The following is a 17,215-nucleotide window of genomic DNA, read 5'->3' on the forward strand; positions in this document are numbered from 1 at the left end:
AATTACATGTATTTCTCTTTTCTTTTTATATTATTTGTGTGTATGCATGTGCACACACACACACATGTGAGAATATGAATTTGGGCAGACCAGGGCCTTTTGACTCTGCAAAGAATTCCAAATGCATGTGCCACTTTGTACAGCTGGCTTGGCATGTGTACTGGAAAACTGAACCCAGGCCAGCAGGCTTTGCAAGCAAGTGTCTAACCATTGAGCTATCTCTCTGGCCCTTTCTTTATTTTCTCTTAAGGTAGGGTCCTACTCTAGCCCATGCTGAATTATAACTTGCACCGTGGTCTCAGGCTGGTCTTGAGCTCACAATGATCCTCCTACTTCTGCCTAAACCATCTCTCCAGCCCTGTTTTCTTACTTAGCAAGGATTTTTCCCCTAACTTGCTTCTTTCCAGCAATGCGAAGTGCATGCTGGGTAATGTTGTAGACTTCTGATATTGCCCTGATAATGTTCCTAAGTAAGGAATTCTTGCGTCCTTCTCTTCCTCCTCCTCCTCCCCTATCTTCTTTTCTTGATGTGGTCTATCTATATAGCTCTGGCTGGCCTTGAACTCAGGGTCTTCCTGCCTCAGCCCAGTACTGAAGTTTCAGGCATGTTCCATCACACCTGGCTAGGGCATGCATTCATTGTAGAGAATAGCACTAATTCCCTTGACATTTACAGTACACCCAGCTTGTAGATTCATGTGAATGTAGCCAGAGGAACAACTCCATCTTTTCTAAAATGTGAAAAGTATATATACCAGTGCCTCTCCTTCTGCCTTTATGATGGTCATTTTGGTGAAGTACCCAAAAATGGCTATCTTATGCATTGTTATTGTTGCAGTCAGGTTCGCATTGCTGTTAGAAATCACCCAACCAAGAGCAGCTTCTGGGAAAAAGAGATTTATTTTGGCTTACAGGCTCGAGGGGAAGCTCCACGATGGGAGGGGGAAAACGATGGCATGAGCAGAGTGTGGACATCACCCCCTGGCCAACAGAAGGTGAACCATAGCAACAGGAGGGTGTGCCAAACACTGGCAAGGGGAAACTGGCTTTAATACCCATAAGCCCACCCCCAACAATACACTCCCTCCAGGAGGCATTAATTCCCAAATACCCATCAGCTGGGAACCTAGCATTCAGAACACCTAAGTTTATGGGGGACACCTGAATCAAACCACCACAGTTATATTTTTAAAAAAATAAGATATATGAAAAACAATCTATTTGTGCCTGTTTTTCTTTTATTATCTCCTACTTTGATTTTCCTTATAATCATTAACATTGTTGTGTTATGTTTAAACACAGTCCCCATTTATAGGGTGCATTCATCTATGTTCTTGTGAGCTTTCAAATCTCAAGCTGCTTCTGATGACCTTTATACCTATGGGATTGTCTTTCCTTAATGCACTTCTAAATGTTCTATCTAAAAGAAGTACCACCTTCAGTATACACTTGATTCATGGAGAAGCTCCAATTGCGTTTATTTTTGTTTTTTAAAAATTTATTTGTGTGTGTGTATGTACATGATGTGCCAAGGCCAGTTGCTGCTGCAAATGACACCAGATGCTTGCAACACTTATTGTATGTGACTTACATGGCTGGCTTGGGATTGAACCTGCAAGCACCTTTAACCACCGAACCATCTTCTCAGCCCAGAAACTTCCATTTCTATTAACTTTTTCCTTTGGTCCATCCTTGAGAGTTATTCATATTGTAAAAGATCTTAGTAATGGTGGCTATAAATATGTAAAATAGTCTTGATTTGCAATAGGCAAGACAGCTCTATTACCTTGGGCTCATCTTCTTTTCCATTTACTCTATTCTATTACTGCATTTTCTTTCTTTAAAAAAATGTATTTATTTATTTGCAAGCAGAGAGAGACAGAGAGAGAGAGAGAGAGAATGGGCATGCCATGGTTTCTAGCTTCTGCAAACAAATTCCAGATGCATGTGCCACCTGGTGCATCTGGCTTTATGTGGGTACTGAGGAACCAAACCCAGGTTGTTAGGCTTTTCAAGCAAGTACCTTAACTGCTGAACCATCTCTCTGGCCCAGTTTTTTTCTTTCTTTCTTTTTTGTATGTTCATTTTGTTTTGTTCTTTGAGGCAAGGGCTCTGTCTTGCAGCCCAGACAGGCCTCAAATTTAAAACCTTTTTGTCCTATAGTTCAGTCAAACCCTAATATATGATCTCTTTCAGCATTTCTAAGACTGTTAACAGACCTGTTGTTGCTATATAAGTACCTAAGAGAAGCGAGCTAAATGGATGGAAAGATGTTATTTTGGCTCACTGTTGCAGAGATTTCAGTCCACAGTAGGCTGGCTGGCTGGTAGGAGTTTAGTCCGTAGTCATGAGGTGAGGCAGAGTATCACAGTCATGGCAAAATGTGGGAGAGGAAGCTGTTCAAGTCATGCTGGCCAGGAAGCAGAGAAATAATGATAGGAAGGGGTCAGGGCCAAGATACACTTTCAGAAGTATAGCCCCCAGCAACACTCCTTCCAGCTAAGCCCCCTCCTTCCATATTTTCACAACCTCCTAATAGTGTCTTCAAATTTTTGCTTGTTTTTGAGACAGGGTCTTTCTATGTAACTCTGGCTGATCTGGTACTTACTAAATAAATCAAGTTGACTTCAAACTCATGACAATCCTCCTGCCTTAGCATGCCAATGCTGGGATTCCAGGTGCCACCATGACTGGCTAGTCTTTTGAAATTTTGATTCCATAAAAAATTAAGCCAAGGCTGGAGAGATGGTTTAGTGGTCAAGGCACTTGCCTGCAAAGCCTAAGGACCCGTGTTTTACTCCAGATCCCTTGTTAGCCAGATGCACAAAGGTGAAGCAAGCTTAAGGTGGCACATTCCCAGTAGCTGGCACAAGTGTCTGGCATTCATTTACATTGGTGGAGGCCTAAGCATGCCAATTCTCTCTCTCTCATAAAAAAATTAGTAAACCACTGATTAGGTCAGAGCCCTCAAGATCACTCTGGAAATGCCATTCACAATTACACACAGACATGTGATTTGCTAATCTTGGAACTTCTCAGTCTAAATTTGACAATCAAAATAAATTATCATAATAAGCTAGCAGAATTGAAATCTGTACCCTTATCATTGTACCAGAAATAATAATTGTTATGGAAATAGAGAAACAATGTAATCCTTCTTTGGCAGGCACTTAAATGTATATAATTGTAAATATAAAAATATCACCTGAAAATATAAATTCTTTTTTTTATGTTTATTTATTTATTTGAAAGTGACAGAAAAAGAGGCACAGAGAGGAGAGAGAGAATGGGCGCACCAGGGCTTCCAGCCACTGCAAACAAACTCCAGACATGTGCGCCCCCTTGTGCATCTGGCTAACGTGGGACCTGGGGAAATCGAGCCTTGAACCGGGGTCCTTAGGCTTCACAGGCAAGCGCTTTAACTGCTAAGCCATCTCTCCAGCCCATAAATTCTTATTATTTGAAAAATCCCCTTCTCAAAAAATTATCAGTTTGTTCTCCTACCATAATTAGCTAGAATTTCTTTTTAATCTAAAAAAAACTTGGCCTTACTGAAACTTAAATTTTTTTTTCTTTTGAATCCAAGACTTCATTGTAATAGTGGAGAAGAAGTGTGGCAGAAAAGGAGAGGGAGGTAGTCCATACAAGAGAGAGGCAGAGGAAGAGAGAGGGGGGCTAAAGAGACAAGGGAGGGATTAAGAGGGAGGGAACATTTTTACTATGTGATTGGACTCCCCTCCTCAAAAATGGAGTCCATCATTTTAATCTGTTTCTCTGTTTACTGACTTTTGGCATCTTAAATTCTTTGGCCATTGTTACTTCTACTGGTTTAGAAATGTCTTCATGTAATTGTTTGGGTCTTTCGTAACTATTCACAGAACTTAATAGAAATGAAGACTATCTCAAATCAAATGATGCAGATTATCAAATGAGTAACATTATTGGAAATTGTAACATGATAAAAATTTCTTTCTTTTTTGTTTTTCTTTTAGTCAGAGGTTGAAAAGATCATTGCAGTTGCCTGGAACATTTTTCAGCCCCTTCTCTTTGGACTGATTGGAGCAGAGGTATCTATTGCATCTCTCAGGCCAGACACTGTCGGTAAGAATTTCAAAGCGGTTGTTGTGCTAAAATAAAACCAGTGGTCATCATCGTTACAATTATGTGGAAATTAATTATGATCTTCATCTTTTAGAATGGTTATCTAGAAAATAATGCTTATTAATATAAGACAGTGAAAATTCAGGCCTTAAATTTCATTCCAAAAATAATAATGTTCATTTAGTCCTATTTTGATCAAAAGCTAAAACTTTAAAGATAACTAGTTGGTTTTATAATATATGCTCATGGAATAGAACAGTTTTTATTTCTTCATTCTTTTATCCACTCATGCATTCAAGCAGTGCCATATTAACTCTATCTTGAATCACAGCAGTGACTTTGCAGTTAATTTGTGTTCCTCCATTTAACCCAGAGTACCATCGCTTGACCCCTTGTGCCTCTTTTTGAATTGTAAATATTTGCCCCTTATTTTTGTACATCTTTTAATATCCTTGCTACTGTTTCTCCTCTTTAGAATTTATACTTTTTCTAATCCCTCTTATTTCAAAAAGATATCCTTTCATCCTGATACTTATTAAAATTGGGTGAACTTTAAGGGTACCCTACAAAGTAAAATAAGACAATCACAGAAAGATTAATGCTGCCTGACTCCACTAACACTAGGGTTCCAGTATAGTCACATTCAGAGGGAGATAAAATCAAATTGTGGTTGCAGGGATGGGGAGAGAGGAAAATGAATAGTTGTTTAATGTATATACCATTTATGTTTTATAAAATGAACATGTACTGGGATTGAGTATACAATAAGATAAATGGGATATTAGTGCTACTGATAGGTACATTTAAAAAGAGAAAGGTTGAGCTGGAAAGATGGCTTAGCAATTAAAGCACTTGCCTGAAAAGCCAAAGGACCTAGGTTCAATTCTCCAGGACCCATGTAAGCCAGATACACAAGGTGACACATATGTCTGGAATCCATTTGCAGCAGCTGAACACCCTGGCAGGCCCATTCTCTAGGTGCCTCTCTCTCTCAAATAACTAAAATGAAATACTTTTTTAATTTAAAAAAGAGAAAAGGATTGTACATGTTGATAATTTTGTTTAAATTAAATATATTAAAAATTATATATAGCAGATAGCAGATAGATAGATAGATAGATAGATAGATAGATAGATAGATAGATAGATAGATAGAGTATACAGATACTTTCTCCATTTTGCTTGCATCCTCAATTGCCACACTACCTCACTCTTCCTCTTGTAAGCTTTTCAAAATAAGTAACCACATTCTACTGTGGCACTTAAACTCCCATTCCCTTCCTTGGTATTTCCCAGTCCAGCCTCTGCCCCATCACACACCAGTGGTGCTCTCACCAAGATTCCATTGCTAAGTCCAGACTTGTGTGCTCTTGGCTGTATTTGGTATTATTGCCTCCTGAAAACTCTTCCAGTGAATTCTTCTATTATCCATAGTCCTTCACATCATATGTCATGTACACTGCCTTTAAACACTTTTTTCCAATACCATCCATACCTCTCACTCCCTATCACATCTCCAACCTTGCCTATACCAGTGATATCAGTTATAGATAATATAATTCCAAAGTCAACTGTTCATATCTTGTGCTTCCAATAGCAAATGCTTTCTAATACCTACCAACCTGAGAGAACTATTCTTCAGCAAAGAGTAACAAAATCCTTTTATAAAAGGTTTTTTGCACACTCAATAGTGTGTACCCACAGAATCTAAGAAAATCATTCATCTTTTCTGAGCTCCAGATAGATAATCTATAGTAGGCTGGCTCATTCCTTTGTACTGGTTGATAAATGTTTCAACTGTCACATTTAGTCTTGTAACTGCAAGGAATATTCAACTACTTTGGTGAAAATACTGAGGTTACCTTTTCTATGCCTCCTTACCAGTTTGTTTATGCTTTGACTGACCACTATGGAATATATGAAATAGATGTTTTTCTCTGTCTTCCTCATCTGTGAGGTTCATCAAAGCAAATTTTGTATTTTAAATATTTTTGTGTAGCCTGTACCTAGCTTAAAACTTGCTATGCATTATGTCGTTTAAAAATTCTTGTTAAATAAACTGTGGAAGAAACGTGGATCTTGCTATAAAGTACAGGTTCTATTTCACATAAATGCATAATGTTCAGACTTGCCCTTGATAAATCTCAAAGTTAGAAGAAGACAGGAACATAAAGTTCTAAATTTAAAGGAAATTTACATTTCCTTTGTAAGAATTCAAATATGTTTAAATTCTGTTTTTAATCTAGAGGGGACATTTTAAACATTATCATATTGATTTCTTGATAAATTATATAGAACCATTTTTATATTTAAGTTTTTTGTCTTAAAATATTCCTATTGGTAGTATTTTGAATTGGTAACTATACATGAGATGTAATTTCTCCACTAGTATTTCAGAGTTTCTAAACTGAGGTTTTCTTACAGGCCTTTGTGTTGCAACCTTGGGCATTGCAGTATTGATACGAATTATGACTACATTTCTGATGGTGTGTTTTGCTGGTTTTAACATAAAAGAAAAGATATTTATTTCTTTTGCATGGCTTCCAAAGGCAACAGTCCAGGTAACGATGGATGGGAAAGTATAACAAGTTAACTATTGTTTCTATATGTCAGCTTAAAATGTTGAATAAGAAGGTTTATCTTAATTTGAAGAATGTAAATAATTAGTAAATGACTGAAATAGGTGAATAGTAAAGACTGAATAGTCGAATTCATGAAGGGTTTCCACTAATCTACTCTAAACTTCAGTTTTTGCTATATTTTTATTTTATTTATTTGTTGAGAGAGAAAGAAGCTGGCAGTGCGTATGGGTGCACCAGGGCCTCCTGCCACTGCAAACAAACGACAAGCACATGCTCTACAGGGGGCTGCCTAGGAAGCCTAAAGACCTAGGTTTGATTCCATAGTACCCACATAAAGCCAGTTGCACAAGGTGGCACACATGGCTGGAGTTCGGTTGCAGTGGCTAGAGGCTCTGACATGTCCATTCTCTCTACCTGTCTTTCTGTCCCTCTCTCTCAAATAAATAAATATTTTTAAAAAGAAAAAATGCTCCACAGTAATTCCCCTTCATCCATGGCTTCACTTTCTGTAGCTTTTGTTACCCATGACTATCCCTGTCAAAAATATTAAATGGAAGCTGGGAGTGGTGGCACATGCCTTTAAACTCAGAACTCAGGAGGAAGAAGGATCACTGTGACCTCAGGGCCACTCTGAGATTACATAGTGAATTCCAGGTCAGCCTGAGCTAGAGTGAGACCCTACCTCAAAAAACAACAAACAACTATAAATACATATACATATACATATACATATACATATACATATACATATACATATACATGTATATACATGTATATGTATATACATGTATATACATGTATATGTATACATGTATATGTATATGTAAATACATATACATATACATGTATATATATGTATATGTATACATGTATATGTATATGTATATGTATGTGTGTATGTGTATGTATGTATGTATGTGCATATATATATATTTTTTCATATATTCATATATATATTTCATATATATATATATATGAAAATTCCAGAAAAAAGTCCTTTTACATTTAAAATTACATGCTGTTTTAAGTAACACAATGAGATGTCACATAGTCCTAGTCCATCTCGCTTTGTCCTGTGTAGGAGCATGAATCTCCCTTTATTCAGCGTATCCATGTAATAGATGATTATTTAGTAACTTTTCACTTTTCAGATCAACTGGTGAAGTATTGCAGTGCTTGAGTTCTAGTGACCCTGATTTTTCTTGACAATGGCATCAAGGCCCAGGAATTGTGATTGTAGCAATTTGCATATGCCATAGAGAAACCATAAAGGTCTTTGTTTAGTTTAAAAAGTGAAAGTTCTCCACTTAATAAGGAAATAACCTCATATATAAAGATTCTAGTAGCATCCATGATTTCACTGATGTAACTAGACCTTAAAAAACTCACCCATGGCTACTATATCGATTTTCCAGAGTATTAGTTGATATTAATTATTCATACAACTAGCCGAACCTTCTGACAATAGGTGAGGCACTTGTCCGAATTTGTGCACTCCAATGAACAAGTAAGAAAACATGCGGCCTAGAGAGATTGCTTAGTGGTTAAGGCACTTGCCTGCAAAGTCTGAGGACTCAGGTTCAATTCCTCAGAACCCACGCAAGCCAGATGCAGATGGTGGCACATGCTTCTGGAGTTCATCTGCAGTGGCTACAGGCCCTGAAGCACCCATTCTCTCCCCCTCCCTCCCTCTCTCTTTCTCTGTCTCTCCCCCTCTCTCTCTGTCTCATAAATAAAAAATAAAATAAAATAATAAAAAAATATAAAAACAAAGATAGTTGCTTGAAGTTGTTGGTCATGCACTTATTATAATTATTTATTTGAGAAAGAGACAGAAAGAGGTACATAGAGAATGGGTGCACCAGGGATTCGGTCCACTGCACACAAACTCCAGATACATGTGTCACTTTGTACATCTGACTTTACATTGACACTGAGGAATCAAACTCTGGCCATTAGGTCTTACAAGCAAGTGCCCTAACTGCTAAGTCATTTCTCCAGCCCTAGAATACCTGTAACTTCTATTACATTAGAATTTATTGGTTATAATTTGTTGCAAATATAGTATCTCTTATTACATTATATATTTTCAACTAAATAAGTCAGACACAGCTTAATCAACATATCATTGATTACTTTGCAATCATTGAGCTGTTCAAACTTTTACTTTTAGGTAACAAAAATGAGTTATGTTGAAAAATTAGTTATGAAGCCAGGCATGGTAGCTCATGCCTTTAATCTCAGCACTTGGGAGGCAGAAGTCAGAAGATGGCCATGAGTTCAAGGTCACCCTGAGATTACATAGTCAATTCTAGGTCAGCCTGAGCTAGCGTGAGACCATACCTCAATAAAAGAAAAAAGAAAAAGAAATAGTTATGTTATTAATTTAGAAAGCTTTGAAGGACATGTATGCTCTGTAATTATATTGTAGACTTTATCTGGCTATGGACTTGAGCATTACTTCCAAGAAGTGGTTGTTTTTGTTTTGTTTTTCATCAGATGTTCAAAGATATCTAAAATAGCTGGGCGTGGTAGCGCAGCCTTTAATCCCAGCCCTTGGGAGGCAGAGGTAGGAGGATTGTCGTGAACTCGAGGACACCCTGAGACTCCATAGTGAATTCCAGGTCAGCCTGGGCTACAGTGAGACCCTACCTCAAAAAAACAAAACAAAAAAAAAAAAGATATCTAAAATATACATAATAATTAAGAATACTGTGACAATAGTATAGTACAATAAATGGAAGAATTTTCCACTCATAGTTTTTCTAGTTTCCACACTTCTTCTAATAACTTCAATAGATAAATATCAAAATAGTGACTTTAGCTTAGGCATGAAACACTTGTTTCTTAATGTTGTAATTTGAAGGCTAGAACTCTTCTACCATCAAAGAATCTTTTAAATCAGGAGAAATTATCTAGGATGTGCTGGGCAATATATTTCTTGTGGCAGTAAATATAGTCATCCTTTTGTGTATGTTGAAATAGGTTTTAGGATACCTTCCCCATGGATACCAAACCTGTATACACTCAAGCTCTTTATCCAAAATGGACTAGTGTTTACAAGTAACTTGAACATATATCTTTTCTACTTTAAATAATCTCTAAATTACTTATAACACGTGATATATATAAATAGTTCTTGTATTGTTTCCTGAATGAGGTGACTGTCTATACATATTCATACAAATACAACTTTTAGTATTTTTTATTAGAGACTTATTAGAGACAGAGAGAGGGAAGGAGAATCGAACCTGAGGCCTTAGGATTCTCAGGCAAGCGGCTTAACTGCTAACCCATCTCTCCAGCCTAACTTTTAGTATTCTTGATCTATAATTAGTTTAATTTATACATAAATAACCCATAGCAATAGAAATATGGGTGCATTATATTATTATATGAAATTTTAATTTTTCTTCTGTTTGGACTATGTAAGAAACAAGGCATACATATGTGTGTTTAAATATGTGATCTGTAATAAGAAATATATATTAAATCACAATTTGGCATACACACTTTTGCATACAAAATAGAGAGCAGAAAGAAAAATAGACATTTTAATGTAATGTGAAGTTGTAGCCAAGATTTCAAAAAAGCCGGATTAAACATGGTGGCACACGCCTTTAATCCCAGCACCTGGGAGGCAGAAGGATCACTGGGAGTTCAAGGCCACCCTGAGACTACATAGTGAATTCCAAGTCAGCCTGAGCTAGAATGAGACCCTACCTCAGAAAAACAAAAAAGAAATAAAAATAAATATATATTTAAAATAATTTTTAAAATAATAACAAAGATAAAAATAGCATTTTTCTTCCAAGAAAAGATGGATTACTTATGCACAGTGTAATCCATAATAACAAAGATCTAACAATGGAACAAGAAAAATCTAATAAATAACAAAGGGACTAATGAACTATATTTCTTTTCTTTCTTGCCACTAGTTCAGCATGGGTATTCCAGGGTGACCACCATTTGTAATATATGCCTTCCACACAAAGGTCTAACTGTTACCATTTTCACCCAGTTTGAAGGGGGGTTGGGCACATGTGGCTATTCCTCTTCAGATAATGATCCATGTAGCATTTATCATTTCTACTACCACTTAGTGGCCAGAACTTATATATAGAATTCCATCTAATTGCAAAAGAGACTGAAAAAAATATCGGTTCTCTGTTTTGTCAGCAATATGACCAGCTCAAATTCTAAGGTTCTGTTATAGAAGGGAGACAGTCATTCAGATGTTTGTAAGAAAATAGTAGTTTCTGTCATTTGTGTCTGATGCACAATGTTTTCTCTCCTATTTCATTACCTGCCCTGCCAAACAAAAAAGAGGAGGTATACAGATTGACAAATATATCTTTCCCCATATCACTACTATTGAATTTCTCTAAAAGAGAATGAGGATATACTATCATTTTGTATGAGATGTGCATTAAGTAAAGCATTTCACCATCTCCTGAAGCAATGAATTCAAATACCTAATAATATTGAGGTCAGGGTTTATTTATTTATGTATATTTACTTATTTGAGAGAGAAAGAGGCAGATAGGTAGAGAAAGAAAGAGAGAGAGAATGGATGCACTAGGGCCTCAAGCCACTGGAAACAAACTCCAGTTGCATGAGCCACCATGTGCATCTTGCTTATGTGGGTACTGGGGAATCAAACCTAGGTCCTTAGGCTTCATAGGCAACTAAGCAATCTCTCCAGCCCAAGGTCAGGTTTTTTTCAAGTCCTCACAACTTCCTTGTTTCATATCTTTGACAGTTACTGTAGGCTCTAAGACGAAACACAGTGATTTAAAACTTCACCATCTTCCTATAAACATTAGTGTACTTTGTAATCTTTTTCTTTCTTAATCTAAATTTGTAAGGATAAGAAGTGAAACAAGTAATAACTTTGATCTTTACCTGTAAGACATTTAGTATTTCATGTTATATTTGATTAATATTTCCCTGTGTTTTGAAGTACATATGCCTGATATGTACATGACTCAAATGTATCTGTTTGCATCAGGTAAGGTTACTCTCCATGTACAGGCAGGGAAAGTCTGTAAGCGTTCAAAACCAACTGCAGACCACTTTGAGAGAAGACTAGGACAACTCTCTTAACTGAGCAAAAGAATAAGCAACTTGTTCTTTTAATTAATAAAAATAAGTCACTTTATAAAATATGTGCTTATCATTCCATCCTTGCCCTGAAACTTTCATAGGCTGCAATCGGATCTGTGGCTCTGGATATGGCAAGATCTCATGAAGATAAACAGTTAGAAGACTATGGAATGGATGTGTTGACAGTGGCATTTTTGGCCATTCTCATCACAGCACCAATTGGAAGTCTGCTGATTGGTTTGCTGGGACCCAGACTTCTCCAGAAATTTGAATGTCACAATGAGGAGGAAGCTCCAGGAGAAACTTCTGTACAAGTTTAGAGGTAAAAGGAGAAAAATGCTGGGCACAATGATATGAAACTGTTAGTGGAAGCTAACTTTATCCAGATGGATAAAGGTTTCAGTTCAAATATAATAGAAACAAAACAAGACAAAAAGCTAACATAGGTCCAAGCTGGGCATGGTGGTACATGCCTTTAATCCCAGCACTCAGGAGGTAGTGGCAGGAGGATCACCATGAGTTCAAGGCCACCTTGAGTCTACATATCCAGGTCAGCATGCACTAGAGAGAGACGCTACCTCAAAAATGAAAAAAAAAAAAAAAAGTTAACATACAAAAGACTAATTCTGCATCCTTTTTAGCTGCCAAAAGCTCAAAAACTTCTCTGAGTTACTGTTAGCTCTGAACAATTTTATGCTTTCTGGTTGCCTAGGCCATTATACATTGAATTGCTTTCAGATTCATTCGTATTCTCATCCTGACCACCCCCCCCCCCGTTACGCACCAAAATACAGTCTATAGTCTCATCAATTTCTGTCCCAAAGTTGCCTTCTAACCTGACTTCTTCCAGTTCTATCTGTCTTTCTTAATTCTTTTTTTTTTTTTTTTTTTGGTTTTTCAAGGTTGGGTTTCACTCTAGCTCATGCTGACCTGGAATTCACTATGCAGTCTCAGGGTGGCCTTGAACTCATAGCAATTCTCCTACCTCTACTTCCCCAGTGCTTGGATTAAAGGCATGCACTACCATGCATGGCTCTTTTACTGTCTTTCTATGAAATATTATAACTGATTGGTCCCATCAGACATTTAAAGTAGATGAACTATCTTCATTGCTTCATTGAGTCTAAAACTTCCCTCATGTAGCTGTCAAAACACCTAATTATTTTTTAAATAAAAAGTTAGGCATCGAGCTTACCCTTAAATTCCTATACTCTGGAAGATGATACAGGAAGATTGCCATGAGTTCAAGGCAAACCTAAGCAACATAGTGAGCTTCAGACCAGCCTGAGAAACATGTTGAGACACTATTTTAAAACAATACAAAACAGCCGGGTATGGTGGCACACATCTTTAATCCCAGCACTTGGGAAGCAGAGGTAGGAGAACTGCTGTGAGTTTGAGGCCAACCTGGGACTACAGAGAGATTTCTAGGTCAGCCTGGGGTAGTGTGAAACCTTACTTTGGCAAAGCACCCCCCAAAAGATACAAAAAAATCCATCTAATAAATGAGCAATTTGAGAAAACCTTCCCTTACCCATGTCAACCCAGAGTTCTCCTTGTCAGTGATCCATCTTAGTCTACTATCCATGAGAAAGTTGCTTGTTTGTTTGTGACCCACATCTTCAGGCTCTTCCACTTATCCTGATGAGAAAATTAATTTTCAATTACTTGCCAGCCTCGTGCATGTCATATTAGTTGGAGTATATAAGCTGCTTCAGTGAAGAAAGTAGAATTACATTTCGCTCAAAACTAGCTGTTTGCTTATGTTGATGGGTTCTCTGTTCATGGAGCTGCTCCAAGACCCAGGATTTTCTTTCTGAAGCGCTGCATGCCCTAGTTTAAGACATGGACTAACACTGAATCTGTGCCACATCTCCTGTCTAGCCAGAAGGAAGTAGGAAAAAAGAAAGCATGTGTAAAAAAAAGTTTGTTTTATGACACAGCATCTTTCTATGTAGCACAAGCTGTCCTAGAACTTGTGATCCTCCTACCTCAGCTTTGGGAATGCACCACCACATCAAGCCTAAACCAACTTTCTTTTAGGGAGGTGGAAGTTGGACACATTTTTCCTCTTTCTTCTATGCTGATGGCGTTATCCAGCTGTGAAGAGGTAGAGAAGAGTCTGAAGCCCAGCACTGATATCTCTAAGAAACTCAAAAGATCATACTTGGAAGCTGTGATCACATTCCACTGGGTGTTGCAGTCACTTAACAACATATGTATGCCAGGGAGGCTCATGTCTATAATCTCACCACTCAGGAGGCCGAAGCAGGTGGATCACTTATGAGTTCAAGGCCAGCCTGAGCAAGAGTGAGATCCTATCTCAAAAAATTAAAGCAAGGCTGGAGAGATGGCATGATGGTTAAGGCACTTGCCTGCAAAGGCTAAGGACCCAGATACAGTTCCCCAATACCAGCATAAGCCAGATGCGCAAGGTGGCGCATATGTCTGGAGTTCGTTTGCAGTGGCTAGAGGCCCTGGTGCACCCATTCTCTCTCTCTCCCTCTTTCTCTCATAAATAAATAAATAAATAAAGCAGTTTTAAAAATCAAAGCAAACACACCACCAACAATAAAACCTTAACATATACTTGTATAAAAACAAAGACAAATGGATGGCTTCAGTTTTTGTTCTTTTTCTGCATGTGTATGGGCGCAGGTGCTTGTGTGTGTAAGAAGAACATGTGGATGCCACACGTTGATGTTGGGTGTCTTTCTTCCTTGCTTTCCACCTTACTTATTGAAACAGAGTTTTTCATTAAAACCCAGAGCTCGGGCTGGAGAAATTGCTTAGTGGTTAAGGCACTTGCCTGCAAAGCCAGAGGACCTAGGTTCAATTCACCAGGACCCACGTAAACCAGATGTATAAGGCGGCACATGCATGTGGAGTTCGTTTACAGTGGCTAGAGACCATGGCATGCCCAGTCTCTCTCTCTTCCTTTCACACAAATAAATCCATTTTTTAAAAATTAAAAACCAGCGCCCATTAATTCAGCTAGTCTAGCTAACCAGTCTACCCTGGGAATCCTGTCTTACCTCTCAAACATTGGGATTACAGATAGGCTACCACTCTGGCCTGATATTTAGGTGGGTGCTGAGGAATCCAAACTGAGGTTCTCATGCCTGCATGGCAAGCACTTTATTGAATGAGCTCTCTCCAACCCCAAAAGAATGTCTTCTATGGAAAGAATTTCAAATGTCATGACATGCCAGCAGAGAAAACTATAGGGAGGGAGGGCTATCTACATTGGTCATAATTTATCCTCTAAGTTCTTCTTTACCCTAGCTTACCTCTTGACTAATTTCTAAAGTAATCACAGTTTTTTTTAAATCATATTGCATTTATACCTGAAATGTTTCATTGTGTCTGATGTGCATGTGATATGAATATCTCTTTGTGCATAGGCACATGTGTGAGTGCCTGAAGATGGAGGCCAGAAGAAAATCTCTGGTGTCATCTGCAAGAAAGCTGTCCACTTCTTAGAAAAAGTCACATTGACTTGGAACTCACCAATTAGGCTATATGGGGTGGTCAGCAAGTCCCAGGGATACACTTGTCTCTACCTGCCCAGCACTGGAATTGTCTATGCATACCACCACATCTGCCATTTTTTATAGGTTCTGAGGATTGAACTCAGGTCCTCATGCTTTCAAGGCAAGCACTTTACTGAGTGAGCTATCTCCAAGTTGCCCTGCAGTGCTTATTTCTTACTTTTCAAACTCTACAATTCAAAGTACAATCTATTTGTAAAATTATTAAATATACATTAACTGAATAAAATTCCAATCCCACGAAGTTTATCTGCAAAAACCCTATCTACTCTTCTCTTATGAGACTACTATAATATCCCACCACAGCTATTCTACTCAAAACTAGCTTAATATTCTCTTTTCCTAACCCAGCTTCATTTTAGTGTCAGCCTAATTCTGGCTATTTAATGGCACACTTTACTGGACTTCTTGAATGTTTTTGCTTGCAATATTGATTGGATAAATTTATACCAAAGGTCAGGAAAGGGTTTCAAAGTAAACTTCATTTGGTAAGTGTGCTGTGGAGAAGCACCATAAAGTGAGTGCAGGCTCTAAAACTATATTCATTCAACAAATAGATTTGTTCCAGGAATTAGTTTCAAGACTCACCCCCACTTTGATATCAAAACCCATTGGAGGCTCAAGTCCTTTATATAAACTACTATAGTATTTGCATATAATCTATGCACATGTTCTCACATTCTTTAAGTCATCTCTGGGATACTTAGAAGTCCTAATAAGAGTCCACACATCATTTCATTTGCATGGATTCAGTATAGTACTCCACATACTACAAACTCAAGTTTTGCTTTTAGAAACTTTCTAGGATTTCCCCCATTTTTTAAAATTTATTTATTTGAGAGAGACAGACAGACAGAAAGAAGCAGAAAAAGAGAAAGAATGGGTGCGCCAGGGCCTCCAGCCCCTGCAAACAAACTCCAGACACGTGCGCCCCCTTGTGCATCTGGCTAACATGGGTCCTGGGAAATCAAGCCTCAAACTGGGGCCCTTAGGCTTCACAGGCAAGCACTTAACTGCTAAGCCATCTCTCCAACCCTTTCCCCCATTTTTAAAATAAAATTTTATTTTATGTTTTATAAAAGGTTATACTCTTATATACCCTCTCCCCTGCCCCCATTCCACTGAGAACTCTCTTAAGTGGGGTTATTGGTATTCACTGTGGGGTTCTGAAGACCTCAGTCAGGCTCTGTGGGGGAGGGGAATGCTTCAGCCTAATCCCACCAGCCCTTCAGCTCTTGCAATATTGCCATCACTTTTTCAGCAATGTTCCCTGAGCCTTGGCAGGCTTGTTAGAAGTCTAATTTCAAAATAATAATCAAGAAGAACAAAGAGATTTTAAAAAAAGAAAGAAGGAAAAATTAAGAAAGAAAAAAATCTAACTTCATGTTGACTTCTTTGTAGCCTTAGGGTTTCTGTTTTGATGAGATTTGGGTGACGCCAGTGTCTGTCACCATTGCCTTGGGACTGGTTTTCAGACTAGCAGTGAGCACAATACTGTAGTGCTGCTTCCTTCTTAATGATTCCTAGGCCCTGGCAGATGGGGTAGAGGTGGTCCATCTTGTAGTAGACCATCGGCTTTCTTTTCTTGTTGTATGGACATATCCTGAATCTCCTCGTTATTCTCTGCCATCCCAATATCTTGCCTATTTTTCCCCAAGTTTCTTTGGCATGACTCCTTTTCCACCATTTTGTTAGATTTTTCTCCTGTATTATCTATAAATCAGTGGAAGGTATTGTTTTTACATTTCTGATCATTATGTTGTTATAATCATTTTCATAGTTTATATAATCATTTATATCATTACAGGTAACAAGTTGAAAATGTTTCAGTGTTATTTAGGAATATATAACCTTACATTCTTTGTTTCAATATTT

General features: G+C 37.8%; 1 protein-coding gene across 1 annotated transcript in view; it reads left to right on the forward strand.

Annotated features, from left to right (window-relative positions):
- Positions 1-14,092, forward strand: part of Slc9b2 (solute carrier family 9 member B2) — a 40,611-nt gene extending 26,519 nt beyond the window's left edge. Inside the window, exons 11-14 of the mRNA XM_004662991.2 lie at positions 3,993-4,101; positions 6,526-6,662; positions 11,891-12,111; positions 13,833-14,092. Coding sequence (XP_004663048.2) covers positions 3,993-4,101; positions 6,526-6,662; positions 11,891-12,109 — 465 coding nt within the window. The 3' untranslated portion in view covers positions 12,110-12,111; positions 13,833-14,092. The remainder of the gene's footprint in view (positions 1-3,992; positions 4,102-6,525; positions 6,663-11,890; positions 12,112-13,832) is intronic.
- The last annotated feature ends 3,123 nt before the right edge of the window (positions 14,093-17,215 follow it).

This window comes from Jaculus jaculus, chromosome 2, assembly GCF_020740685.1.
Source record: "Jaculus jaculus isolate mJacJac1 chromosome 2, mJacJac1.mat.Y.cur, whole genome shotgun sequence".
NCBI lineage: Eukaryota > Metazoa > Chordata > Mammalia > Rodentia > Dipodidae > Jaculus > Jaculus jaculus.